This window comes from Lepidochelys kempii, chromosome 6, assembly GCF_965140285.1.
Source record: "Lepidochelys kempii isolate rLepKem1 chromosome 6, rLepKem1.hap1, whole genome shotgun sequence".
Classification (NCBI taxonomy): domain Eukaryota; kingdom Metazoa; phylum Chordata; order Testudines; family Cheloniidae; genus Lepidochelys; species Lepidochelys kempii.
Window position 1 is genome coordinate 68,834,807 of NC_136385.1, and position 27,544 is coordinate 68,862,350.

Genomic DNA, 27,544 nt, shown 5'->3' on the forward strand with positions numbered 1-27,544 from the left:
GTTACTCACATCATTAAAATTATGCATGTGCTTAGGTGATCTGGTGGACTGAGGTCTACAATTATTTGCATCAATAGTGCCCCATGATAATATAGCTCCAAAAGATCTGTTGAATTAAAAAAAATGTTTCCTTTCCACCCATTTATCATCATGGGAAGCAAATAAAAGGAGTTTCTACAGGGGGCTGGCTGAGTTCCTGGTTGAATGATTTCAGGGTTGCTAGGTTTTCATTATATTGTATAAGTATTAGGGAGCCCAGAGCCTCAGATAGGCACTCTTTAATAATTATAAATCTAAATAAGCTTCCTCTGACCACATCTTTTTGATTTTCTCCGCTGGCTTCCTGTAGAATTCTATGCAGCTTACATGCTTCTCAGACTTTGAAAGTTCTTCATAATACTGCCCCCACCTTCAGCATACCTCTGATCTCACTGGCTCCCACACAAGCTTCTACTTCCCATTTTCCAGACTTCCCTCTGTCTTTTTTGTCTGTTGTTTTTCAGATCATATACTGAGAGTGAATGAATCTTTCATACCAAAACAAAAACCAAGAAAGAACAAGAGTAAAGGCTCCATAAGAGAAACCAGTGTCCATCTCTGTTGTTCTATGTTGCGGCAATTCTAAGTCACAACATGGCAACTGCCCAGGCAGATAACTAGAAATTTAAAGGAGCAGTACACAGAAAACTAGTCTAACAATTAAGAAGCTAGACACACCTGTCTCTATCTGCTCCTTACTTCGTTCCCCCTTTCATGGTACCCTCATGCATTGGAGAGCTTCCCAATGAAAATTCTAGAGCCCACTCTCCACCTTCAGAAACCTGTTCCGTGAGGCACACTGACCAGTCTGTGTGGGTTCTGAGTTCTATTCAGGATGAGAAAAGAAAAAAGAAAAAGAAGAGCTCAAAAGTTGATTTTTTTTCTTATTTCATTTTGAATTTTCAAAAATGATCTGTTTTGGGGACATGGGGGGTGGGGGGGAAGAGACCCACACACAGGTTGCATAACAGCCCAAAAGTAAATAATGAAAAACGTCATACCAGGTCACTTCATCATTTGTGCACACTTCTGGAAATGCTGTTGCCATGCCTCATGAAAATTCAGTTTCCTGGTGTCCTCATTCTCTTCTATGAGCCATGCTGACCAGATGGACTATGTCTCTCCTGATGTGCAGCCTACAGAGGAGAATGGGAGCATGAACTATCCAGACTGCGGCTCCCATGAAGCATCACAGCAGCATTTCCCATTTTGGCTGAAGCTTTTTTGTTTGTTTTCAGATTTCCACCAAAAGAAAAAAAATCCCAAATTTAAACAAACATTTTTAAAGCCAGGTCTAGTCAGCATTTTATAGGATTGGCCTTGATCCTGCATGGATGGATCCCCATGCCCATGCCAAGTGCCAGTGAACACAATGAGGCTCCAGCCAGGCATAAAGGTTTGCCCACATGGATCCAATTGCAGAATGAGGGTCTTAAATGGTCAGCTCTTCAGCTCAGGAACAAAGCAGTCATTTGTTTGACACAGAGCATCTAGAGTGCTGCAGTACATAAACAATAACATCCATTTATCATCTCAGTTTTGTTGAGCCTCCTTGCTCTTGCATGATGGGAACTATTCTATATACCTCTGTCATATTCTAGTATGATCTTTTATCCCCAAATAAAATACAATTTTCTTAATTTCTCCTCATATGAAAGTTCTCCTTGCCCCCAACTACACACATGAACAGTATATTGCACTGAATCGCTAGTTTATTTTCTCTTTCTCGTGTGTCATTTTGACCAGAGGTAACAAAACCTTAATTCAGTATTCAGGGTGAGGATGCTCCACCAGTTGACACAATTGCATTATACTTTCCCCCTCTCCTTTATCTTGTTCTGTGTCCTTTATAAAATCAGGTACGTTTTATAGAGAAAATGAGTACATGGCTATTAGTCAATTTACACTCAGTTGTTACCTAGGAAGAAAAATCAATTACATCTTGTCAGGTAATTAATCCATTTTATACCCCATGGTCTGGTAGCCTCTGGAAGCTCTCAGCCATTTCATACAGTGTTCTCCATCTGTCATCCTTCCTGATCCCCCACAAGGTCATAGCACAGAGTATGCCATTTAGATCCTACAGCCAGTTACCTTAGCCGTTCTTTCCTGGGGACTTGGATAGATTTCCAGTTCCTAATTAGAAAGTACTTTCTTGTGGGGAAAGATAACTCAACCAACTCTAAGTCATTTTTAATAGCTTTTACCTATTCCTTTAATTTCCATCCAATCAAGTCCAAAGTCAAAGTTTTTTGGAACCTATATACCAGGAAGTTATGTAGCTACCAGTATTTTAAATATGAAAGACTAGAACTGTCTCTCAGCTCCATAACATAGGCATCCAGTTTCAGTCTCTTTTCTACTCCTGAAGACCTTCTCACTAGACTTTACTAAGAATAGGGGCAACATATACATTCTTTGTAGAGATTTGTTAGTTTACAAGTTTGATTCATCTACTAGTTCCTTCCAAAACAGTCTACTGCTTCCAAATAAGTCTGAGGCTTGGTCTACACTATATACTTACTTCAATATCACTATACTGACCTTAACACACTGTGTAGACAGCGTTATGTTGGTGGGAGAGCTTCTCCAGCCAACATAGTTACCACCCCTTGTGGAGGTGGACTTATTAAGCTAATGGGAGAGTCTCTCCCATCAGTTTAAACCATCTTCACCAGACGTGCTACAGCGGCACAGCTGTGCCAATATACATTTGTAGTGTAGACCTGAGTCTTTCTCCCCCCAACCTGATTATTTCACAGCTTTTGATAGGCAAGAGGGAGCTGGGCAGGGCACATCCCATGTACAATTTTTTAAGTAAGTTTTACAGTTTCATAGACACAGAACCCAACCTTGCAATCTCATCCTCATGGGCACACTCTGGCCACTGGAGCCTGACATTGTTTGTTTTAATTCCCTCTTACATTCTCCCACACCCCAACAAATAAGCCAAAACACCCACATGTAGCCTCTTCATATGTTGATATTGTTGATAAAGAACCACCTACTTTCCCACATTAACCCTCTCTGCTCTGACCCCTTTTCCTTCAGCATAGTACTCCTGAAAGGCCTCAAATGAAAAACACTCAAGGTATTTTAAGTGACTGGAAAGCTCCCACAACCAGACTTTTTTGTTCTAACAGGAGAAAATTTGAGAGTTATGTTGTATAAATTTAGATGGAATAACTGAGCTAAAGGTGTTAACATAACCCAGTCACTGTCCAACATCAAACTGGAAACAAAGACTGGGGACTGGCATACAGAGACCTCAGCCTGCTTAGCACCATGGCAAATACACCATTAAACATCATTTAACCTTTCTGAAAGATACAGAGGAAAATGAAAAACAGCCTAAGCATTCGAAATGTAAAGTGTTAAATAGGGCTTTGATTTTAAACAGCAGCCCTTGTTCCCTTTATCTTTAGCTGCAGACAGTTTTTTAGAAGGAAAAACTCCCTGTTTGACAGTCTTCTAGATTGCATTAAAGATGGCAATAATGGTCCTTTTGAGGAAGAGAGAAATTAGTTGAAATGGGCTGGAGTCATTGCTGCTGCTAAAGTCCAATCTTAGAAGGAAAAGCCCCCTTATCTGACAGTCTTTTAGTATTAAAGGTAATAATAACTGCTCATCCCTGGTGGTGTTTGGGATTGAGCTGGGGCCAGCAGGGTGGTGATGTCATCTGGGTCCCTCTCTCAGGTCAGGACATCCCGCAGTACAAAGGCAAAGAAGAGGGGGGCCCAGGAGACAATGCGGGTGGCAGCCAAGATGGTGAAGCTCACTCCAGTAGTCTCCATCTGTTCTTTCACTCTGTTCTTTTTGTTCTTTCCCCACAAAAACATTTATTTTAAGGAACTAAAAAGGGGGTGATGGGTGGAATAGCCCATCCCTCATTATTTTGTTCAACAATTAAGCCCAGTATAAGCTCATTAACTTCTGGCTCCACATTTCTTGCTTTTAGCAAGTAGAATCTCAACACAGTCCTTGAATCATATCAACTTGGTCTTTTTTGTTTAGACTAATCTAGTTATTCTGTCTCCCTATCAGACCTTTTCCCATCAACATTTGTTGTTATAGGTTATTGTAAGATCTTATGAACTTTTACATAGTTTTTACAGTTGAGCTCATAATTTGGATAAATATGTAGGTCCAGTTGTCAAAACAGTGGCCTGCATACTTCATAAAACCTTGCACCTCCCTTTTTCTTCAGACACAGAGCACTCAGATACAGGAGATTCAACAACATAAATCTCCAGCCAACAGAAGGGGAGGCTGTCCTGTGTCCAACATTAGATATTGTTATGGCAGGAGTAACTAGATATCACTCTTCCACATAATCTTACAAATTTGTTTTCTTCACCTGGGAACAGGGTACAGGGTCTGAAGAAACGCTATATTATTGTCAGTTTTGTCATACATTTTCTTTGGGGAGGAGCTGTTACAAATAGCAACAGAGTTCATACTCTGTATTCATATCTCTAATTAGAGTTAATTCTTGATACAGAGTTGTTTCCTGGGAAGCAAGCACTGGTTTGGGGCTAAGAGTCCTGAAAGAGGGATCTTGCCTACATACCATATGCGACCCCCTCTGTTCAAAGAATGTTGTATATTTTGTAAGTAAACAAGTTGCCTACGAAGATAACCAGACTCCATGCCATTGATTGCTACTCCAACAGAAAATCAACCTCCAAGGCCCTGCCCTCTGGTATTGCTCAGTAGAAGGGAAATATTTTCCAGATGCATGAAGGTTCAACTTCACACCTGAGGGAGACTAAGAAGGGGCTGAAGTAGCTGACAATAATATTACATCTAGGGCAAAATGTTTCCTCTGGGATACTGGCCAGTTCTTTCCACTTTTCATCACGCCTTTCATGAATATGTTGCAGTTCAGGATAACCTTCCAGCAAACACTGCATTAAGAATCTGTAAACTGATGCAATGACTCAGCAGGAAGGGGGTGGGGGGAGGGGAGAGAGAGAAAAAAAAATAGTGACATCCAGCAAAGTCTTTTCCTCAAAGGATATTACTTATAACAAGATACCAACCATCTGCAGATCATGGCACACTTTTTTGTGGTGAGGGTGTTTCCCTATAGCCTCTCCATGAGCACATCATCCCAGTATTTCACTCTGTATTAGCTCCCCACTGAATACAGAGTCCAACTCAAATTCTCTGTCCTGACATTCTCAGCTATCCATGGGATCACTTCGGCTTCCATGACCTTCCACAACAGCTTCCTTCCACCAGAGCAGTGATACTATCAATCCATAGGGCAGGTTCGGGAGGAGACAGAATTTTCACTGGATTTGGACTAAGACTATGGAACAAGATATAAGAATGATCATTGACATCAGCATCCTTAAAACTAAATACAAGCCATTTTCAAAGCACCTAAGTCACTTTGGAAACTAAGGGTATGTCTTCACTAGCAACGTTAAAGCTCTGACATGGCAGTGCTTTAACGTGGTTGTGTAGCTGCGGCACCAGCGCTGGGAGAGAGCTCTCCCAGCGCTGTAAAAAAACCACCTCCACGAGGGGAGTAGCTACCAGTGCTGGGAGCATGGCTCCCAGCGCTGGTGCACTGTCTACACTGCCACTTTACAGCGCTGAAACTTGCAGGGCTCGGGGTGGGGGGGAGAGTTTTTTCACACCCCTGAGCGAGAGAGTTGCAGCACTGTAAAGTGGCAGTGTAGACAAGGCCTTAGTCCCATTTTCAGAAGTGACTAAGGCACTTAAGAATCTAAGTCCCATTGACTTTCAATGGGCTTCTAAATGCGAATGTTACTTTTCAAAATGGGACTTAAATGTTTTTGAAAGTTTTACTCTAAACTAAAATTTTTACTACTTTTTACTCCTGCTAGCTCTGCAGAATCAACCAATGAGCTTGATTCCATTTCTCTTTATGCATCCTCAGCAGAACAGTGTATTAAGCCCAAATCATTTACACCTGACTAATCTCACACACAGTAGGACTGCAAAGGGGCAGCAGAGGGCAAAGTTTTACTTACGGACCATCTTTCAGTGCTTTCAATGAATGTCAAGGAAAGAAGCTAGGCTGACTGAGTCCAATTTGAATTGTGAATTACTAAGGCTAGTAGATTAAAACTATATATTATATTATACATACACACACATTATTAAACACATTTGATATGAAAAATATTGAGAGCCAATATGTATAGAACCCACAATGCAATTATCAAGGAATCACTTCTCAGAGTGGAGCAGCACTGTAATGTTGCATTAACACAGTCAGCACCATTGCATACACCACGTCTTATTTTACAAACTGTTATAACACGTAAAAGACTTTACTGTGAAAGTTCATGTTACTCTCCATCTTTTTGGTATATTTGGGAACCTCCTTCCTTCAGTGGAGATGAAGTTGATATTGCAGGATACAGAGCAGGCTTCTTCAAACACCTTCAGTAGATCTTCTCTAAGCATCGACAACATCATCTGGGACTTAAATACAAATAAATACACATTAAAATATTAAAATTGATTATTATAGAATTGCAATACGGGCACAATGCTGGTTACAAGAATACTCCAAAAGAAACACACTGCAGATCTTGCAGTGTGTTTTTGTAAGTGCACTACTGCCCTCCACTGGATGGAATCAGGTCTGTTCCAGTGTTTATAGAAAGAAAAGGAGTACTTGTGGCACCTTAGAGACTAACCAATTTATTTGAGCATAAGCTTTCGTGAGCTACAGCTCACTTCATCGGATGCACGAAAGCTTATGCTCAAATAAATTGGTTAGTCTCTAAGGTGCCACAAGTACTCTTTTTCTTTTTGCGAATACAGACTAACACGGCTGCTACTCTGAAACCAGAGTTTATAGACTGATTCCCTGGCATGTCTAGGGAAGCTACACCTCTAACTTGACAGGCAGAAACCTATGTACTGGAAGTACAAGTTCTCAGATGCCACGTGAATGCAACAAGTGGAGGATCATGATTGTTAGTGTATGCTATCATAATCCAGCTATTGATGTTTTGTGGCAATTCCTGCCTTCACAAGCTAATGCAGGAGGATATAAACCAGAATTCAATAACTAGGGCCCTACCAAATTCATGGCCATGAAAAACATGTCACAGACCATGAAATCTGGTCTCCCCCTGTGAAATCTGGTGTGTGTGCTTTTACCTTATACTATACAGATTTCATGGGGAGACAAACGTTTCTCAAATTGGGGGTCCTGACACAAGAAGGTGTGCCGGGGGAAGGGGTTGCAAGGTTATTTTAGGAGGGTGGCGGTATTGCCACCCTTATTTATGTGCTGCCTTCCGAGCTGGGCAGCTGGAGAGCAGCGGCTGTTGGCTGGGCACTCAGCTCTGAAGGCAGCACCGTGCCAGCAGCAGTGCAGAAGTAAGGGTGGCAATATCATATCATTCCACCCATGGGTGGTGGGTATAATAGGCCAGGGGAGGCTTCCGCAGCCTCCGGACCCCCGGTTGTAGGATTTTGGGGGGAAATTTTTGATTTATTATGCCCCATGCAGTTTCCAGGGTGGCTGAGGATGTACTCACCTCAGCCGTCCCGGAACCTGCGTGGGGCATAACAAAAGCGTCTTTGGGAGAAAAGGGATGCATGCTTTTCTCCAGGCGGCTTGGAGTCTGGGGAGGGGAAACGCAGTGTGGCTGCAGCTGGCCCAGGACTCTGGGCAGGGGAGCTTGGGGCTGCGGCTGGCTGGGGGCTCCTCTGGGCAGCTGAGGGGCTGTCTCGGGGCTCCGGCCAGCTCGGCAATCCTCCGGCCAAGGAGGGGGGCAGACTTGGAGCTCCTGCTCTGGGGAAAGGGGCAGGCAGAAGGAGCGGAGCTGGGGCTAGCCTCCCCAGTGGGGGGCTCCATCCACTGCCCATGATGCCACCCTTACTTCTGAGCTGTTGCCTTCAGAGCTGGGCGGCTGGAGAGTGGTGGCAGCTGACTGTCAAAAAAAAAACCCCACAAAAAACAGATAACCTATCACAGCCTCTTGGGAATTTTCCAACCATCTGCATCCCCACAGGCCTTGCTCTGAGTCACTTTTAGTGCTAGGTACTTAAAAGTTAAAGCACAAGTCACCGAACCAAGGGTTGAATCCTGGAAGAACAGCCCCTTAGAACCACTCTCATGCCACACGCACTTCCCGAGCAGCACATTTTCCCTTGTTTAACAAGCCTGTGAAGGCTAAGTAAGAAAAATGGGGACAAAACATTCGACAGAACAAGTAAGTGGATTTCCTGGTTTCCCCAACGTTTGAGTTTTGGGAACGGCAAAAATCTAGTTTTGGCCTTTTGCAAGGGGGATCCTAACTTAGCATTTCCCAGTTTTCTTAAGTGAGGGGTTTGTGTTTTATTGTAACCCTGACAATATTTTGGAGAGGCCCAGGTGGAGACCTTACCTGACCATTCCTGTTTTCTAACATTCAGTTTGGAACCTCCACACCCTGGATGAAGAGAGGAAGGCAAAAAAGCCAGTTGTGCAGAAACAAACAACTACAGGTTAAGAAAGGTTTTTTTTGTTGTTTTAAGCAAGAGACTATATGAAGAAGCCACCAGTTACATTTCCTTCCTCCTGTTATTCTGCTGCTGCTACCTTAGCACCCTGCTGACTGATTGCCATCCTTGGCTCTTCCTGACACCTTACCCCCCTGAGGATTGCCTCTCCTTGCCCACCTGCCTGCCAGTGCCCTTGTTGTACCAATAAAATAAAAACCAGCAGGATCTTATTAAAGGGAAAAAGGCAAAATACCACATTTATTGTGAATACAGAAAGAATCATAGTAAGCAGTTAGTTATAGTTATAACATTCCATTCAATCTCAAATTTATTCTCTCATTCATTCATTCATTCATTCATTCATTCATTCACACACACACACACACACACACACACAGGTTCTGCAAGGTTGTTATCATAGTTACCAGCCTTAGAGTTGCTCATGCCAAGCCACTGGCCAGGTGGCCTGGACATGAGGAGGGAGCAGGGCCTTGTCAGATGCTCATCTGATGCTCCTGGAAGTTGGTTTGCAGAATCAGACCCCAAAGTTCTCACTTTTTAGAGTCTATTTTTATAGGAATTTCTTCCTATGCCAGTCTATGGGAATTGCTTCATCATGCTGTTGCTGAATCAATCAGCAGACGGCACATTCCTGATGGCTCCAAGATGTTATCTTGTTCTTTGGTTCTCCCATCCTTGAGGCTGTTGGGTGGATTCCAGTCTGCCCTCCGGGGGGGGGGGGTCGTCTGGTTATTTCCACTTGACGCCTTCTTCAGCCGATGGACACTGGATTCTTAGGCTGGCACCTCCCTGATCATTCAGTTATTATCCACACCAAGCATCCATCCACATACATCCTCTATCTCTATTTTAATGACAATTGTTAATACAACAAAAGGGTGGGGAGTCTCTGGGTGCTGTTTCTGTTGTTAGAGTATTGTTTTGAGTCTCTCTCTCTGTGAACTGCTTTGAGAACAGACTCTGTCTTAGAATGTACTAACACAGTTAGCAGCTTGCAAGTTTCACACATAGAGGGAGAGAAACAGTACCAAAAACCAAGAGACCTCTTAATTAGTAATACCCTGGAATTTGAACTCTGGGGAATCAAACTCATTTGTGATTTTAATACAGAACTTCTTTAATATGATCCAACACCCTAGCTCTCAACTGTCTGTTTCCTACTAGTGCCCTCTTGCTGATCTGTCCCTCCGTTGCTCACCTTCCAATAACCCTGTGTTGTCCAACCACCTCGAGCCACGTACCAAAAGGATTATTTCAAAATTTCAAAGAGCCACAGGTAGGAGGGGATGGACAGTTTAAAGTTGCCATTCTCCCCACCCCCCTTCTCACTCTGCCTTAAATTCTTTAGAAATTGAGCAATCTATAACAGCAACTCCCCACTCATGTTCCCCGTGCCAAACTAGATTTTAAGCAGTTGAAGCTGGGTCTGGAGAGTGAAGCAGTGGATAACTTTTTTTAAGAGCCCTGCTTTTGTCCCTTCCAACCCTGATATTCTATAAAATATATATAAAATGGGATTCTATAAAAGGGCTCACTGACTGCAGGAGCACTTCCATATGGCCAGACATGGCATAGCAGCTGTCTCCCCATATGATGTCTCCCCACTAATAGCCACTCCATTCTGCAGTGGTCTCTCTTCCTGCAACTTGGGCTTCCAGCAAGGTCACACTTTAGAGTCCATCCCTTCCAGGACACAGAGAGCCCAACCCAGCTACAGTCCAATAACTTCATAGCAGCTCTTCCCTCTATCGCTGGGATTTGTGGTCCTTACACCCCTTATCCAGGAGACTTCACCCCACCTGCCACAGTAGCTGGTAGGAGACCTAGGCCCTCCCTCCAGTCTGTGTTCCAGCCCAGACACCCTATAGTTAGCGGCTAAGGTCTACTTCTTCAGACTCCTTACTGACTCCCAGACCACTTCCTACCTCTTCTATCCCACAGAGGGCGACTAGATTCTCTTTCCACAGCCAACTTCCAGACTCTATACTTACCATCCAGCTCCCCACCGGGGATTACCAATTAATCCTGGCTGTCTCCCCCCACCCCCCAGGTATGTTAATTGACCTCTCAGACCCACATTAACCCCCTCAGGACCTGTGCGGAATACACATCCAATCACACAATCCTACAGAAACATGCCCAGCTCTGCCTTCTTTCCCCATCCATCCCCTGTGAAACCATCACCTTCACTCACAATTCCTGAAGTAAACTATTTCTTTCCCAGGAACACCCACCCTTGCCTCCCTCCAACCAGCCCTAAAGAACTCAGCCTCCCTCCTTTAACACGATCCCAGCAATCCCAAAAACATAACCTAGCACCCAAATCTCTCCCTTCTTCTCTCCCCAACCGCCATGCTTCTCAGGAAATCCACCCCACCCCTAAAATCCCCGCAAATCAATTAAAGTCAGTGACTAAGGCCCCACAATCTTTCTAAGATCTATTACAGTAGGGGCACTGTCAAGGTTCCTTCCCCACTCTGAACTCTAGGGTACAGATGTGGGGACCTGCATGAAAACTTCCTAAGCGTACTTTTACTAGCTTAGGTTAAAACTTCCCCAAAGTACAAACTATTTTACCTTTTGCCCTTGGACTTTATCGCTGCCACCACCAAACGTCTAACCAGTATATTATTGGGAAAGAGTCCATTTGGAAACATCTTTCCCCCCCAAATCCTCCCAACCCTTATACCCCCTTTCCTAGGGAAGGCTTGATAAAAATCCTCACTAATTTGCATAGGTGAACACAGACCCAAACCCTTGGATCTTAAGAACAATGAAAAAGCAATCAGATTCTTAAAAGAAAAATTTTAATAGAAGAAAAAGTAAAAAGAATCACCTCTGTAAAATCAGGATGGTAAATACCTTACAGGGTAATTAGATTCAAAACATAGAGAATCCCTCTAGGCAAAACCTTAAGTTACAAAAAGACACAAAAACAGGAATCTACATTCCATTCAGCACAGCTTATTTTATTTTCTCAGCCATTTAAAGGAATCAGAATCTAACGCATATCTAGCTAGATTACTTACTAAGTTCTAAGACTCCATTCCTGTTCTGTCCTGGGCAAAAGCATCACACAGACAGAGAGAGAGGCTTTGTTTCTCCCTCCCCCCAGCTTTTGAAAGGTTTCAGATGCATCCGATGAAGTGAGCTGTAGCTCACAAAAGCTTATGCTCAAATAAATTGGTTAGTCTCTAAGGTGCCACAAATACTCCTTTTCTTGTTGCAGCTTTTGAAAGTATCTTGTCTCCTCATTGGTCGTTTTGGTGAGGTGCCAGCGAGGTTATCCTAGCTTCTTAACCTTTTACAGGTGAAAGGGTTTTTCCTCTGGCCAGGAGGGATTTTAAAGAGGTTTACCCGTCCCTTTATATTTATGACAGGCACTCTACGTGTTTTTGTAGGGTTCTTGCCACCACTCATTCTCTCTCCTGGATGCCCCAGCGCCTTCTGTATCAGCTGCTGTATGGTTGGTTGGCCCCCAATCCCCTCCCAATCTTGAGAAGGTTACATGGCTCCAACCCTCTGCTTTCTCTGTTCTTAAAGGAGCAGGAGCTCAGAGGCTGCTTTGCTCTTCACTCATCCCTTCCTGAAAAATAGTTTGCAGGGAACACATTTTCAGTTATGAAGAAAAATATATTTTATTACTAACACACTCGTTCTCAAGGCCAATTCTTAGGAGTCCCAAGGGCCTCAGGCTGACCACCCCTTCTCAATCCAGTCCCTATGCTTCCTGCCATCTGCTGGCCATTTATCTTTGCAACCTGCCTCTAGAACCTTCCCCTATTCCCTACCCACCATTGTCCTAACCTCCTGCTGCTTATGGTTGCCTCTTGACCCCTCTTTCCTTACCTCCTGTCCTGCCCCGCTTCTACCTGCCTTTTGCTGCCCAGGACTGTCCTGTACCCTTGCCACCTTTTCACCTCCAATTACTATGTTATGGTCCTCCAGCTGTCCCGCCCAGACTTTATTTGCAATTCTTCTATTTTATTCAGGAACGCAAGAAAGGACTAGAAAATGACCCTCCTGGAACAATCTGTCTTGACAGAAAGGTGAGGTTTCCTTCCTATCCATGTTAAATTGTTAAAGAAAATGAGGTTCTAAGTTTTTAATTAATTTTGGGGAGAGAGAATGTGACATTTAATTACATTTACATTTCAAAGTGGGTTTTCCTTTAATCTACTTACTTGTACTTACTGCTCTCATGTATTTTAGACAAGGAATTTCAGAGGGCATTGAAGCCATGACAGCTTGCATAGTTTCCAAACCTCTGGTTTTTGCTCAGGGTCCTCAATTCCTTTGTATAGGAGGATTGCTCATTTTTTAAAATAACACCTGTAGCTTGCCTTACTGGTGCTGGAGGAGTACATGTGAACTTTTGTGTCTCCATGGTGTCAGGTGTCACTTCCAAATCTCTCAGTAGAAGCTGGGTTTCAGTGAGAAAACACCCATTTCTTTCCCTGTACTTACCTGTCTTTTCTTTCGTAAAACTTTCCCCAATTCCATCAGAGAACACTAGCCTCACTTCAGGTGTATTTATACCAAAATGTTACTGGAACCTCCTAGAGTGCTTCAGTGAACAATATTCTGCATTTCTATCCAAGGATAGAAGGATCAAGGCTCTCAAAGTGAATTTGACCTCACAACACCCCTGTAAAGTGGATATTACTGTCCGCATTTCACAAGGTCAAAACGGACATTGAGTGTAAGTGACTGGCACAAGGTAACACAGCAAGTCAGCAGAAGAGCATTGAATAGAACTCAATTCTCCCCCTAAAGCCCCAATTTAAATTCCTCATGCAGTTGAATAAACTACCAGATGAAAAGGAATTTGAGGCACAAACCTGACTTACAATAAAAGACTAACATAACTTTTAACATTAATAAACTATATACAGTGTATAGGTTTTGAGGGAGTCCTTGTGGAACAAATCGTAGCTTGAGGCTGTGGGAACTGCTGAGTTCTCTGGGGCCTAAGAGGAGGGACTTACTGTTGATCTCTAACAGCAAGATTAACTGCTGGTAAACAAGATAATCTAACAGTCGTAATGTACATGACACACTGGGTAGGTTCTTGCCAATGGAATTACAGTAGAATTTGTTTCAGAGTAGCAGCCATCTTAGTCTGTATCTGCAAAAAGAAAAGGAGTACTTACAGCACCTTAGAGACTAACCAATTTATTTGAGCATAAACTTTCGTGGGCTACATGCATCTGATGAAGTAGCCCACAAAAGCTTATGCTCAAATAAATGTGTTAGTCTCTAAGGTGCTGTAAGTACTCCTTTTCTTTTTAGTAAGAAGTTGCATCTCTCAGATGGCTTTTATATGCTTAGTTGCTAGGTCTTCTTACATATTTTGAGCTGCTCTCTTTCCTTATAAAATAGGCAAACCACACCAATACCTAGGTATCACGTGTTGTTTATTACATAACATTGTACTTATAAAAACACTAAACGCATGTTAAACGATTTATGCACATTATACTGCTCATAAATATTTGCTATTGTGGCTCCCAGTCCCAGAAGCAGGAATGTTCAGTGTAAACAAAAAACACTGTAGAAGTGAGGTTGTTCTACTAATTCAGTTTCTCCTTTGAACTTAAGCTAGCAAACCTACAAAACAGCGGTATGCGCGTGCCTACAGGAGGCCATTAATACCCCGTAGCAAGCCCACATCCAAACCCTGACCCGAACCTCCGGGGAGTGGTGGGTCGGGGACAAGCGGCAGGAGCTCAGACTCCTGACCGGCTGGGAGCCAGGGACCTCGGGCTAGTCCAATCCGGGCGGAGGGCGAGGAGCGGCTGGAACTTCTCATCGCCACCTCAGCGGCTGCCGCATCTCTTGAGCGGCCCGGGGGAAACGAGCCGGGGAATCAGTTACCCAGGGGCAGGTACCCACAAAACCGGCCCTAACCGCACAGCCGGTGCGGCCGGGCCACCTCCGCCGAGAGCAGACAAACGAGCGGGCCCCGGAGACCCGGCCCCGGCTGCGGTGGAGCCGCTAGTCGGGCCGGCGGCGCGACAAGCAGTCACAGGCGATGTCACCGGCACCTCCCCCAACCATTACAACTACGCACGCGCAGCCCAGAATCCCCAACCCGTTCCCGCGTACACCAGCCCGATGCAGCCCGCGGCGGCGTTCTTCTACCGTCAGACCGTCACGTGACAGGACACGACCCCCCCCCGCCGCCGCCGCCACGCCTCAGCGAGTGATCATCTGAGGCCTGACCCTGTGCTCTCCTGGCAGGGCGAACGGTATGTCATATGATAGATACTGTTAAGAACCAATCAGAAGCCTACAACAAGAGACAGTTGAACCAGTGAGCGGGCTGGGAGCGGCAAGGAGGCGGGACCGAGTCCAGGAGGCGGGGCCGTTTTCAAGTGTGGCGACCGGGAGCGGTAGGCCCAAAGAGGTGGGTTTCTGACGGGCGGGAGCCGGGCTCCCCCCACCCCGTGCGGGCCTCGCTCCTGCATGATTCCGCCGGGCAGCGAGCCCTGGGGCCGTGGGTGGGGACCCCGGGCAGGGGGCACGTGGTCAGGGCCCTGACTCCTCTGGGGCTACTGGCGGGGGTGGGGGGAGTCTCAGGTCAGCAGGGACCTGGTCCTCAGCATGAAGGTACAGGAGGGAGATTCTCAGAAGCAGGTTGGTGAAGAGCAGATAAAAAAGCACAGCCCGTCACCTGGCTGCTCTGTGTTCAGGAAATCCAGCAAGCACTGTAGCCTGACTCATGTTATTGGGCATGGGGCGGTGGGGGGAGTTGTTCATGAAACCCTGTAGTGACCATTTTGTTGTAGGTGTCCATGCATCACCTAGCATAATGGGACACCGCTCCTGATTTTGAATTGCTGGGTGTTATGTGTATTGTTACTGTGATGTAAATGTCATCTCTGTCATCGTGCTGCAAGAGTAAAATACTCAAAAACAAAACAGGTATTATATTCGTGTAGATAACCAGAATTTAAATTTAAAAAAATATTCAGTACAACCCAAGCTTGACAAATAGGTCATCCAAAAATTAACTAAAACTCAGGCAAATAAGTCGTTTTTGTAAAACTGATATTTTTTCTCCCATCAATCCGATACCTTAATTGCTTACAGAAAGAGACTTGACACCCAAAAAAGTGTGTGATGTTATAATCTAAAGCATTGCACTTAACTCACCGCAGTTTTTACTTTGGCAGGGAAGAATATTATTGCTGCCATCATATTGTCTCCGTAGAGCCAAATTCAGCCCTGATGTTAGCAAGCGTATTTCCATTGATTTACAGTTTTTTACACCAGGCTTGAATTTGGGCCACAAAAATTCTAGGTACCTGGGCATTCATACATAAACATACATAGAAATTAGAGGAAAACATATATTACGTCATTATATTGCTCTCCTATGTGCCAAATAGGTATTATTGCATACTATATTGTCTCCAGTATTTAGTCCAATCTCATTTTTAAATTATTCAAGCTGTTGTTCTTTCTCTACTTATATTACAAGTATGTGGCCTTTGTATTCTCTCTGTGTTCATCCTAAAATAAGTTTTTTCCTTCACTTCACTGTCTCTTTTGTTTTGACCAGCAGTGGGTCAAGACAAATTTGAAATATGAGGAAAATGATGTATTAAGAGAATACCCTGTGTGTTGAACCCTTCCAGACAATTGGAATGGAAATTCTGATTGTATATGTATCTGTGTGTTTTAGTGACGGGCATGAAGAGAAACAATTGGAGAAGTAAAGAAAAGGAGGGGTGGAGCAGTCGCAGACAAACCTACCATCCCAACCACTACAGAAGACACAACCACTGTAGCTTTACTGAAAGGCAAGTGTACACAGTTTAATACTTTAGCTGTAGATTTTAAGACCTTTCACAAAGGTAGTTTGGGGGAAGGAAGGTTTGGGGGTTTTTTTGTTTGTTTTTGTTTTTTGTATTAATTTGTTTTGTTAATGTTTACTGTAAAATAGGTACATATTATTTCTCATTTTTTACAGATTGGGAAACTGAGATAAAGTTTATAGGGATTCTGTTATCTTGAGATCTAGCCCATTTTTTACAATAAAAAGTAGTTTACATATTACACCTGCCTTTGTGAGTCTTTCTGATAATTTTTTGTGGCATTAAATTTTTTTCTCTCCCCTGTTGCTATGAGATACTCACACAAATAGTAGGGAAAACTGACTAAGGCTTTAATTCTGAAAACATTGTGGACCATTGATTTTATTGGGACTACTCACATGGAAAGTTATACATATGTTTAAGTGTTTGCAGGATTTGGACCCTCACTCCGACTACATGGAGGAAACAGGTTTAAAAAAGGCTTTCAGATTGAAGTGATTTTTTGTATGTTAATTGTTGTCCTTTAAGTAACTAGTTCAATCCCACACAGAAAGCCAGTGCGTGGAGCCAGGATTAGAACTAAGAAGTTCCTTGCTCCTAATCCTGTTCTCGGAACACTAAATCGTGCAGCCTCTAAACCAACTTGACCTACTGCTTTCAGAATGACAGGATATAAGATCCATTACAGAGCTTAGTATGAACAGAAACACTGAGAATTAGTAACACATTATGCATATAATTTTAAATAGAATCTTAAGAAAATAACCCAGGGAAATTCAACCTAAAGTATGGACCTCCTCAACTTAAAATAGCTTACTTCTGTTTTTAAAGTCTTATACCTACTGTTGTTGCAAGAAATAGCTAAGCTCACTGTAATTGAAATAAAGAAGTAATTTTCTCTGATCTCTTCAGTTTGTTTACTTTGTGCATTTCAAAACACTTTGGGTGAAATCCTGGCCCCATTGAAGACAGAACTCACACTGACTTCAGCAGGACCAGGGTTTCACCCATGGTGTCAGTTTCACTGTAGAGACAGTGTTTTCCCCTGTTATTTGTGTGGATCTTTTACATAACAATATGGAGGCAGGAAGAGAGCAAATCACAAAAATTGACAAGAAAATTCAGGGCAGTTGTACTAAAAAAGCCTAGAAAATCATTGTTTTTAGCAAAGCAAAATAGCTTTTTCATTAGAATAATCTTCATAGAAAAGGTGTGTGAGGAGATCTTGCGTCTGGGCTAATAAATTTTCAAGACAGTTTTGCAAGCTGAACATAACAGTGCATTATTGTTAGGTGTGAACAAGAGGAACCATGGAACTCACTGAATGCAGACACCAGCAACAGTGGATCCTCTTCGGAAGTATGTCATAGCTCTCCAGTGCCTGGTAAGGGACCATTGTGTTCAGGGGCCAAAAATCAGCACCTAAATATTGGGTGCATGAAGACAGACGATCCTGTCATAGTTTACTTCGCCTCTCTAATATCTATAGCCATCTTTGGCAGAGATCTTCTAAAAGTTACGTTATTGAAAGAGTTATGTTAAATAGACAAAGAAAATACAACAATACAACACCTCCCTGTACAATGGGAGGATCCCAGAGCTCGGGCTCCAATCTGAGCCCAGAAGTCTACACAGCAATGAAACAGCCCTACAGCCAAAGCCCCGTGAGCCCAAGTCGGCTGGCACGGGCCAGCTGCGGGTTTTTCTTTGCTGTGTAGACGTACCCTGAGTGAGCCAGCCCAGTCCACAATTGAAATGTCTCGTGGATTGTAGGTATCTAAGCGTTTGATTTGGGAAGTGTAATTGGGGAAGGGGATTGCTGCTTTTATGTTTGGTCAATGATCAGTTGTCCATTGTTCTTGGTGTTTGGGATATCCTAAAAAAAATTTTTTTGTCAGCAGTGTGACTCATTTATGTTCAAGAAGAATGGCCGTGTCTTTGTTCTGGAGCACCTTTCCCTGTGTTTCCCCATTTCTATTTGCTGAATTTAATCTCCATTACTGCTGGTCTCCCTCTCCATATCCCTGTAATGACATTTCTTCTGCAGATAGTAGGAGCATGGTCTGGCTTTTGCTGAGGTGGCCATTAATGTAATCAATACCTCTCCCCATTTGTGACCTGCCAGTCTGGAAGCAGAAGTTTCCATGTTCTTTTTGACTTGGAATCCCCAAAGTGACGGTCTCTTGGCTGCTACTCTGGAATTGGGTGAGGTCAAAGGACAATAGAAAAAGTTTGTTCTCAATCTGATTTTGTTTGGTAAATACTCTTTATAGAACTACCAGGATTTTACTATGACCCTGAAAAGAACCGCTATTTCCGACTGCTCCCTGGGCATAATAACTACAACCCTCTCACCAAAGAGAGCCTCCAGTACAAGGAGATGGAGTGCAAGAGACTGAAGCTGTTAGAAGAGGAGGAAAAGCAAAAGAAGGTGGGTCCTGTCTCTGAAATGTCATTTAAACTTTACTGTGCTGTGACCCAAGACACCAGGATGGGCTACAGGTTATAAAACCCTCCAGTTTCAACTTTGGTATAATCGCCTCTAATGCTTGCTGTTCAAGGTCAAATGTTCAAACATTTGTCCATACCCCCAACAAAAGCTATGTTAAGATGGAGTTATGGTTGAGACTACATAATGAGTAATTTAGGGTAAAATACAGTACAGGGAAGAGGTAATTATCTCAAAACCAAGTATGATAAAGTCAGGAAATTCACAGTTAAGGTTAAGCTTAAAACCTTAATTCTTCCCTGTCACAGAGTCTTCAGACAGTTCACTGATAAAACTCACTAAAACCTCATGCCTGTGCATTTTTTTTTTTAAAGGATTAATAGTCATTTTTTTCAGTTGTTGTAGAATTCTTTATAGTAGAACATTGTGTCCTTTAGCATCTGCTGAAAAAAACTTCTATGAAGAATAACAAGAAAAATGATGATTAATCCTTAACACTTATTCAGATGTAGCTTGGGGACAAGATTTTAGTAAATTATGGGAAGTTTGATGTTTCAATGGTGTCCTGTTACTGAGATCATGGGGCAAAAAAAAAAAAATCTGACACAAGGTGCGAAACTTCTTAAAGAGCCCATTTTTAGTTTAATTTTAATTCTTTAACTGATTCATTTTTAAGTTTTCAGAACAAATGAATTCTCTGAGAGAGAGTAAATACTATCATTTGGGGCCAGGATATGCTTTCTTCGCTGTGCCTACCGATGCCTCCATTAAAAAAGTGACTACATCAGTGGGCTAGTTTTCACAGGCGCTGTGCACTTGCAGGTCCTATTAATCTCAATGGGAGCTGTGGGTGCTCAGCACCACTGAAAGTCAGGCCCCAGCTACCTATTTGATTAAAAAGTGACTTTCAGTCTATGTTCAGACTACAAAATGGATTGTAAAAACCTGGTATGCTTTGCCTTGCTCCAGCTCTGTCTACTGTTCAGTCTTTTGCTTTCATGAGCACTGAAAGTATTTCATGAGCACTGAAAGCCCAACTGTAAAATGACAAATGGAAAAGCTCGGTTATTGCAACATTAAGGTTGCACAGTTAAAATAAAAAAGGAAATGCCAAAGCTAAAGTTTCTATGGCAGCAGTAGGTGGCCATATTGTATTTCAGAGTTTTTGATTTAAAATAAGAACTTGAGGCATTATTTTGTAGTGAAAATGGTTCATGGATTTCGAACCTCAAGATGAGATAGTCACATAGTTATCCAATTTTTGCTTAATACTATGAGGAATTCAGTAAACTGAAGGGCATTCAGTTAGTTTTGTGTTTGGAAGCAGCCAGAGACTTTTCTAATTTGTTTTCTACCTCAGAATGCATATTTTGACTTTTAAAAAAAAAAAAAAAAAATGGGAAGTGCTTTGTTCTTCTTTGAAAAACAGCTTGTAAATACAAGGGCTTAGGGATAAATTGTTCCCCAAATATCCCAGACATGAAGGGACCATGGGCTGCTTTTGATCCTGTGCAACACATAACTGCACGCTTTCATTTGTTCTTTTTTAATAGAAAACATCCAGAGCTGGATTGAACTCATCACTTGTCTTACGCAAGAGGCAGTTAGGGTTACTCAGCTCCACCAATTATTGCAGGTAAGATAATTTCAAATCCCTTTTTCACCCTATAAAGTCCTACTGCTAACGTTTCTTTGTCATTAATCTCGTAGCGTACCTTGTTGTTCCAGTAAGGGACAGAGCTGGAGAAGCATCAGTAATAGACACAAAAGTCTACACTGCCTTTTTCTCAAGACATCCTGTTGTTTTTCTGTGTAGCTTTTCCATTACATTTTATACTGCACGTGCCTACAGAATGGCTCAGCAAGTCTTCCCTAAAATGACAAGAATTCAGATGCAAGAAAATATTTTCTGATCATCAGGTTTTGAATAGTTTGAGTGTGAAATTTCCCATCCTTAACATATACTCTCCTGCACTTTATAAGCATATTGTGGAGTTTTCCCTTATGTAAATACACTTTAACAGACCTAGTCTACAGGAAATTTCTCTTTTCCTTAACTTATGTGGCTTCAATCGTCCAAGTGAGAGTGCTACTGTAGACAGTGTGTCAGCAGATGCCAGCAACCTGTCTTCTGCTGTTGAAGCTGATTGGGAAATTGCAGTGGCGTGACAAGGCTGGTGTACATACAGATGGGGGGCCCCAAAGATTATTTATTGGTGGCCTCATGAGTCTTGGGATCTGAAGGTTGCTCGTGCTATACGTTGGTGGGGCTGCAACCCGCCAGCTCCCTGGGCTGTTTACCTGTTGCCTAACCTGCTGAGATAAAGAAGCATCTCAATGCCTTTTACCCAGAATTCCTTTCATTGGCATTAAATATCCGCATAGTTAAACATGTTTTCGTTTATAGATTGGTCCACGAATTAAAGGTGAACTGCATGCAAAGGAGGAAGGTAGAGATTCGGAGCCCAGATTCCTCAGTTACTGGAACCAACAATTTTAAACTAATAGTGGTATGTTATGGGCACTTCAATTTTTAAGGCTAGAGAGCACTTGGCTATAGTTATTTTCTTGTGAGCTCTGGGATTTGTAATGACCCAACATATAGGTTATATACACTGGGAAGTGCTTTTCTTTGTAGCAGATTGTATTGGCAGTTTCTCCTCCCATACAGAAGGTATTCCAGACTTGGGGAGCTCTGGGACTAGCTAAGTATGAATATGGTGTCTTTTCCTTGTGACCATTCTCCTTTAAGCAGTCTGCACTGACTGTTTTCCACTCTTTTGGTGGAATGAATAAATCCTTGTGTCAAATATTGCTCTCAATTACATATTATTTATATTGTAGTAGTGCCCAAAATGTGCTGGGTGCTTTCTTAACACCTAGCCTGAAGAGCTTACAGTCTGCAAAGACAGAGCCAGGTGAAGGGTGGGAGGAAAGGTCATGAAGATAATTGTCAAGCTCTGCTGATGAGAGAGGAGGAGAGGTTGGTGGGTAATGGAGTATAACAAGGGAGGGAGGAGAAAGGGAAAAGAATGAGATTGATGGAGTGAATGGGGGTGAAAGAGTTAAGTCTGTGAATAGAGCAGATTTTATAGTCCAAAAAGTCTGTGTAGATGTTAAGAGCGACATCACGAGTCTCTGGATCTGAAGGGGGTTTTTGTGGGTTGGGGGAGAACTTCTGATAGCAGAGGCTACCTGGGAAGCTCACCCACACTGAGTTCTGGCTATGTAGATGGGAGTGAGGAGAAGCAGGCTGAGAAGCCCTGAACTTACCCCTACTCCATGGCTCCTGCTATGACTGGTGCTGTGGTGTGAAGCAGCTTTTAGGGGCAGACATCTTACAGAGGCTGCCTTGGAAGCTCTCTGCTGATCTGGTCCATGTAAGTGAAAGCTGTTGAAGCCAGTGGGGGTACTGAAAATTTCCACTGGTTTAAATGAGAGAAAAATCTGGAACTCAAGACCAGCACTTTGATTGCAAGGACACCAATCTGATCCAGTAGGGGAAGGAGGCTTTCAAATGACAGAAAAGTCTACGTTTACACTGAATGAAAATTCTTTATGCGGAGCCCCATTTATATGCTGGAGCCTGTACTTACTGATTATGGTTCCACATGACAGCAAGATCTGTCCACAGTGCCATCCCAGAACTCAGCCAATAAGAGACAGCATTCATTATTGTCAGGTGTTGAAGTGGAAAATGGTATATCTTAAATGTTTTTCTAGTGAATTTCTCTAGAATGCAGATGGCCACACACATGCAGTGTCTGTGGTGCTGAACTGCAATCAGGTGGTGGTGGGAAAGCACAGTTAATAGATTTCTCATTGGGGACCCAAGCAGACAACCTAAAGCCAGGTCTAGTTTAATTGCCCACAGTGATGCACTTCTTTTGCAGGCAGACACAACTTGTGAGCGGATATTCACTGTGAATGATGTAGAGCATGGAGGGTGTAAATATGGTATCATCAACCTCAGTGGCTTAGGGAAGGACTCTCTCACCGTGGAGATGTATGACAACCTCTACTTCACAAACCGCAAGGTACCATTCTTCCACTGGCTCCTCATCCAGAAGGATTTCCTTCTGTTCTGGAACTCTCAAAATGTTGTAACATGGGATGTGTGAGTGGAAATGAGGAAGGGGGGAGGGAAGGGCAGGGCAGGGGGAAGGAAGAGAGAATGGAAGAATCCAGCAATAAGGGGATTGAGTAAATGTAGAATCCACAGAGACCTGAGCTCTGATACTCCTGAATTGCTTTTGGAGAATGGTGTTACAAAGCAGTCAGTCCAGTACCTTTCATGAGCAGTATATTACCACAGAATTACTCTTGGCATCACTTGAAAAGAGAGGCCTTGAGGGATTAATTCTACTGCTGATTTGTTTGCTCTGTTTCTTCTTAAGAAAGAAAAAAAACAAAAAAACAAAACAAAAAAAACCCCATGCCTCTCTTTGAATGGGAAGAACTTTTAGGACAAAATACGACAACCTGTAGGTGCCCAGTTCCATGGAGAAGACCTGTCTTAGTTAAGAGATGTGTTGAATGGACCCATCCAGGTTTGGGGAGGCTTTTTTTGGGTACTGACCTTTTTCTACTTCATGCAAGTGTTAGCAAGAGGCTGAAATGCCTGTCTCTCTTTATTGGGCTAGTCATCACTAGTTTTTTTCCAGGATGTTCTTGGCATTCTCCAGTATACTAAGGGGGTGTGCTCAGTTTTTCAGACTTATGTGGAATGTTTGAAAATTCACTTTTCTGAATTAAACAGGAGACGGCAAGTATTGGTCTGTCTTGCTTTTGTTTGTAGGTGAATTCTGTGTGCTGGGCATCGCTGACTCATCAAGATTCTCACGTTTTATATCCTTTTTTAAAATAAATAAATAAATAAATAAATAAAGCTTCAGGCTTGCTTCCACAAGACAACAAATTGCTTCACAAAACAGAACATAAGAACGGCCACACTGGGTCAGACCAAAGGTCCATCTAGCCCAGTATCCTGTCTTCCGACAGTGGCCAATGCCAGGTGTTTCAGAGGGAATGAACAGAACAGGTAATCATCAAGTGATCTGTCCCCTGTCGCCCATTCCCAGCCTCTGGCAAACAGAGGCTTGGGACACCATCCCTGCCCATCCTGGCTAATAGACATTGGTGGACCTATCTTCCAGGAACTATCTAGTTCTGTTTTGAACCCTGTTATAGTCTTGGCCTTCACAACATCCTCTGGCAAAGAGTTCCACGGGTTGACTGACAGCCACTTATCAACAAGAAATCCCAAGTACTGGTCTCAAAAGGGCTTAATGGTTCACTGGAAAATAACCAGAGAAGCCCTAAAGTTGAAAGAAAGTATGCTGTTAAGTCATAAGTACACATGGCAGCATTCAGATATATAGTAAGGCAAAAGACAAGTATCTTACAACCTAACCTTCAGAGTTAACACAATGAATAAATTACATCAAATCACTTTTGGGTATAGAGAGGAAATAGCAGAAATGACAAAATAATGGGCTGGGGTAGGAAAAGTGTTCTTTTTCTTTTGTGAACCCATCAGGGTGTCAGGTTTGGGATTGGCAATGGGGAATGTCTGATTAGAGGTTAGTGGCAGAATGCTTACACAAAAGATGTGCATCTGTACTGACGGAGGCTTGCGTGGAAGGTGCAGGGGCACAAATGGGAGAATGTGAAAGGAGCATGGAGGTGAGATTGTTGGCAGACAAAGGGTGTATGCTGGAGTATTAGCAAACAAGGGGAGATGTAGGCAAGTGTTGGATTCTGAAGACCCTTGAAAGGGAGAACAAAGAGTTCAAAAAAATGATTCAGACAATGGCAAGAAGCCAGTGGATAGAGCGAGGGAGCAGAGTGTCATGGTCATACTACAGGGAGAGGAAGAGGACTTTTCAGAGTCATGTTTCAGACCTGCACTGCAGCAGGCCTGGAGTTTTCGCTCTCCCCCATCTATCTGATCATAATTTCATCACACTGATCTGGAAAAATAAGTTTAAATCCTGCTCATACCTGTTACTACCTCCAGAGGGCAATGTGATACAACCCAATTTTAAAAAAATGTATGCACTGGGGAAGACAGACCCAAAGTAGTTGGTAAAAGGTTATTTTTTATGTCTTCACTCTCCAAAGTTCTAGAAGGCGATGATATTATTTTATGACTGGAAAGACCAGGAAAGATTTTATTATTCCTCCCACTCTCCTTCCCTGTTGGGTAACGTTAAATATTAAAACTAGAATCATAGAATTGCAGATCTTGTTCTCTAAGTCCTATGAGAGAAGGGTGTGATGAGGCTTAATTCATTAGTGACTGTAAATCACTTTAAAGTTAATCTAAGAGGCACTGTTGAAGGACAGGATATTATGTGTACCAGTGTTTCAGAGGCATCTCTCTCTCTCCTCCCCCTCCCCCCCCCCCCCCGAGTAATTTTATGCAACATGTGCCACTTCTGGGAGAAATCTTGCTTTTCTTTAACAGCCTCCAGCAAGTTGTGCCTCATGGGGATTGCAGAAACTCCAGGCTGTGCCAGTCTGCTTCCAGCATCCTTATTCAGCAACTCTAACCCAGGTAGAATACCTTTCTGTTCTGGTTAGAAGTTGTAGTCTGAACAGGGCCTAAATGAGGGATGACTTCTGTATTTTCATTCTCTAATACTTCGAGTGGTTTTGTAAGCATCACAAGAATGAATATTAACACTGTGTAGTGAAGCCCAAGAACTGATTTGGATAGTAATAACTTTAGGAACTAGTTAACAAGGATAGCTTATGGCATCAGATATTAACTGTATGGTACTTGGCAGAAAATGTACTCACCTATAAAGTAAATATTTATTTGGAATTTTCCCTATGTAAGTTATTTGGCCTCCCTTAATGCATAGAACCTGGATAGATAGATAGCCCAAAAGGTGCTCACTCAAACTATCTGGTCCTTTCAAATGGAGTGAACCAGTGAACAGTTGTTCTCCCAGGTATGACCTTTGCCCACAGTAATTGTTCACATACGTTTATTGATGGGACTATTTGAGATGGCAGTCCTCTTGTAAGTCCCTCTGCTCCTCTCCCAGTACTGATCTCCCAGCCCATGACAGGCACTGTGTATAGTGTTCAATCACATGAAAACATATGAATATTAAAGAGAGATGGTTAAAATAAATTGGCTTTAATTTGATGGGTTTGGCTACATTCCCCTATGTTGTATTTGTGCTGTTCCTTTTCATAAGGGTGGAATCTCCCTTAGTTGACTTAAGTCCTCACTATGCTGCTTTCTCCAGGTCTCTTTGTAGTGTCATTGTGTAATTTTGGTACATCTCTAATTTTTGTGTCCTGTGCAAGTTTGGCCACTGTTAAATTTACACCAAAGAAGTGTCTGATGAATACAAACATGTAAAGCACCTTGATGGGATGAAAATACAGGAGTTACTTCCAGAGGCTTTTTAAAAACAGTCAAAGAGTTAATGCTAACAGGAAGGGTTGCTGTTTGAAGACTGCAGGATACTTTACCAGTATGACAAAAGTAGTTCTAGGGCAGTGGTCCCCAAACTTTTTCCATTGTGCCCCGTCCTTACCCGTAATGGAACCTCTCCATGCACAGACACACACCCTGAACTGTGGTCAGGAGCCATGGTCGGGGGCTGAGGCTGGAGCTGTGGCCAGGAACGGGGCTGCAGCTGCGGTAGAGGGCAGGGCCAGAGCCAAGCAGGGGGCAGAGTGGGGCTGGTTAGTGCTCCCTCCCTGCCTCCTGTGGGGGCTGGCCCCACTGTGCCCCCTTAGAGGGGTCATGCCCCACAGTTTGTGGACCACTGTTCTAAGCTAATTTTGGAAATCACTGCCTTCAGATACATAAGACACCTACAGTGGCATCTCTAACCCCAAGCTGAGGGCTTGGTCTTAACATACTTGTGTGAAGTGAATAAAAACTGAAAACTTAGGAACTGTCAGTGGGTTGGTTTTGAACTGGGTTGGGAGTTGAGGGAACACAGTACAAATCTCGCTTGTTGCTATATAGTTAAACTTTGCTCATTCAGCAGATGGGGGGCCAGTGTAGCATGTTCAAAGCTTTGTCCAAACAAGACCCTTCCTCACTTCTCCTCCATTCCTTCCCCCCACATAAACATAATTTCAGTGCCCAACGTGCTACTTTCTGAAAATCCTTATGAATTCTCCATCAAGGGGAGAGGCAGGGGCGTAGATAGGCTTTGGCTCTTGGGGAAGGCGAAATGGTGTCCTTGTTCCAATGCAGTTGTATTAAAGCACTATGTATACCCAGTTTTTATAAACCTTGAGAATGTGGGTGCATTATGTAGCTATTTCTTTCAGTCTTCCCTCCCTTCCCCCAGAGTCCTGCCTTTGACTACAGAGTAGTTCTAATGGCAGTGTTCTTCGGCAATCACTCAAGCATCTGGTGGAGCAACCTTTTGTTTCCAGAAGAACAGGGTGGGTAGCAGCACGCCTGTAATTGGGTGGTTTAGTGCACTGGAAGCAGAAACCCTGAAAGTTGTAAGAGGTACAGCGGCCTGGTGAAATTTTCTAGGGGCATAGTTAACTTGAAGCTTCCTCCCACATCTCCTTGTGGTGCCTGAGGGCTTCACAGTTTGTTCTCGTCCCTGTTGCCACCTGTAGGAGATCAGCCTGGAATGCTGTGCAGCTTCAAGATCTCCACTGCCTGGTCTTGTGCTTGGTGCCTGAACCCCCAGGCTGATAACTGCTTCAGCACAGGTAAGCAGGAGTGTATTTGTACTAC

General features: G+C 43.1%; 1 protein-coding gene and 1 long non-coding RNA gene across 4 annotated transcripts in view; one reads left to right on the forward strand and one right to left on the reverse strand.

The window, feature by feature from the left end:
- On the reverse strand, nt 1-14,761 carry LOC140912991 (uncharacterized). Its single transcript, XR_012159433.1, has 5 exons — nt 14,650-14,761; nt 6,352-6,501; nt 5,082-5,353; nt 718-865; nt 1-527 (listed from the first exon to the last, which is right to left on the reverse strand). It is a non-coding gene; the product is annotated as an uncharacterized LOC140912991 (long non-coding RNA).
- Nucleotides 14,705-27,544, forward strand: part of DCAF4 (DDB1 and CUL4 associated factor 4) — a 20,272-nt gene continuing 7,432 nt past the window's right edge. The window contains exons 1-10 of one of the 3 annotated variants that reach the window (XM_073348524.2): nt 14,705-14,792; nt 16,232-16,349; nt 17,657-17,748; nt 18,638-18,795; nt 20,367-20,449; nt 21,221-21,323; nt 22,707-22,850; nt 23,612-23,661; nt 25,293-25,372; nt 27,424-27,519. In XM_073348524.2, the coding sequence (XP_073204625.1) occupies nt 16,240-16,349; nt 17,657-17,748; nt 18,638-18,795; nt 20,367-20,449; nt 21,221-21,323; nt 22,707-22,850; nt 23,612-23,661; nt 25,293-25,372; nt 27,424-27,519 (916 nt within the window). In that variant the 5' untranslated portion in view covers nt 14,705-14,792; nt 16,232-16,239. The other 2 variants (XM_073348523.1, XM_073348525.2) reach the window with 2 other exon arrangements.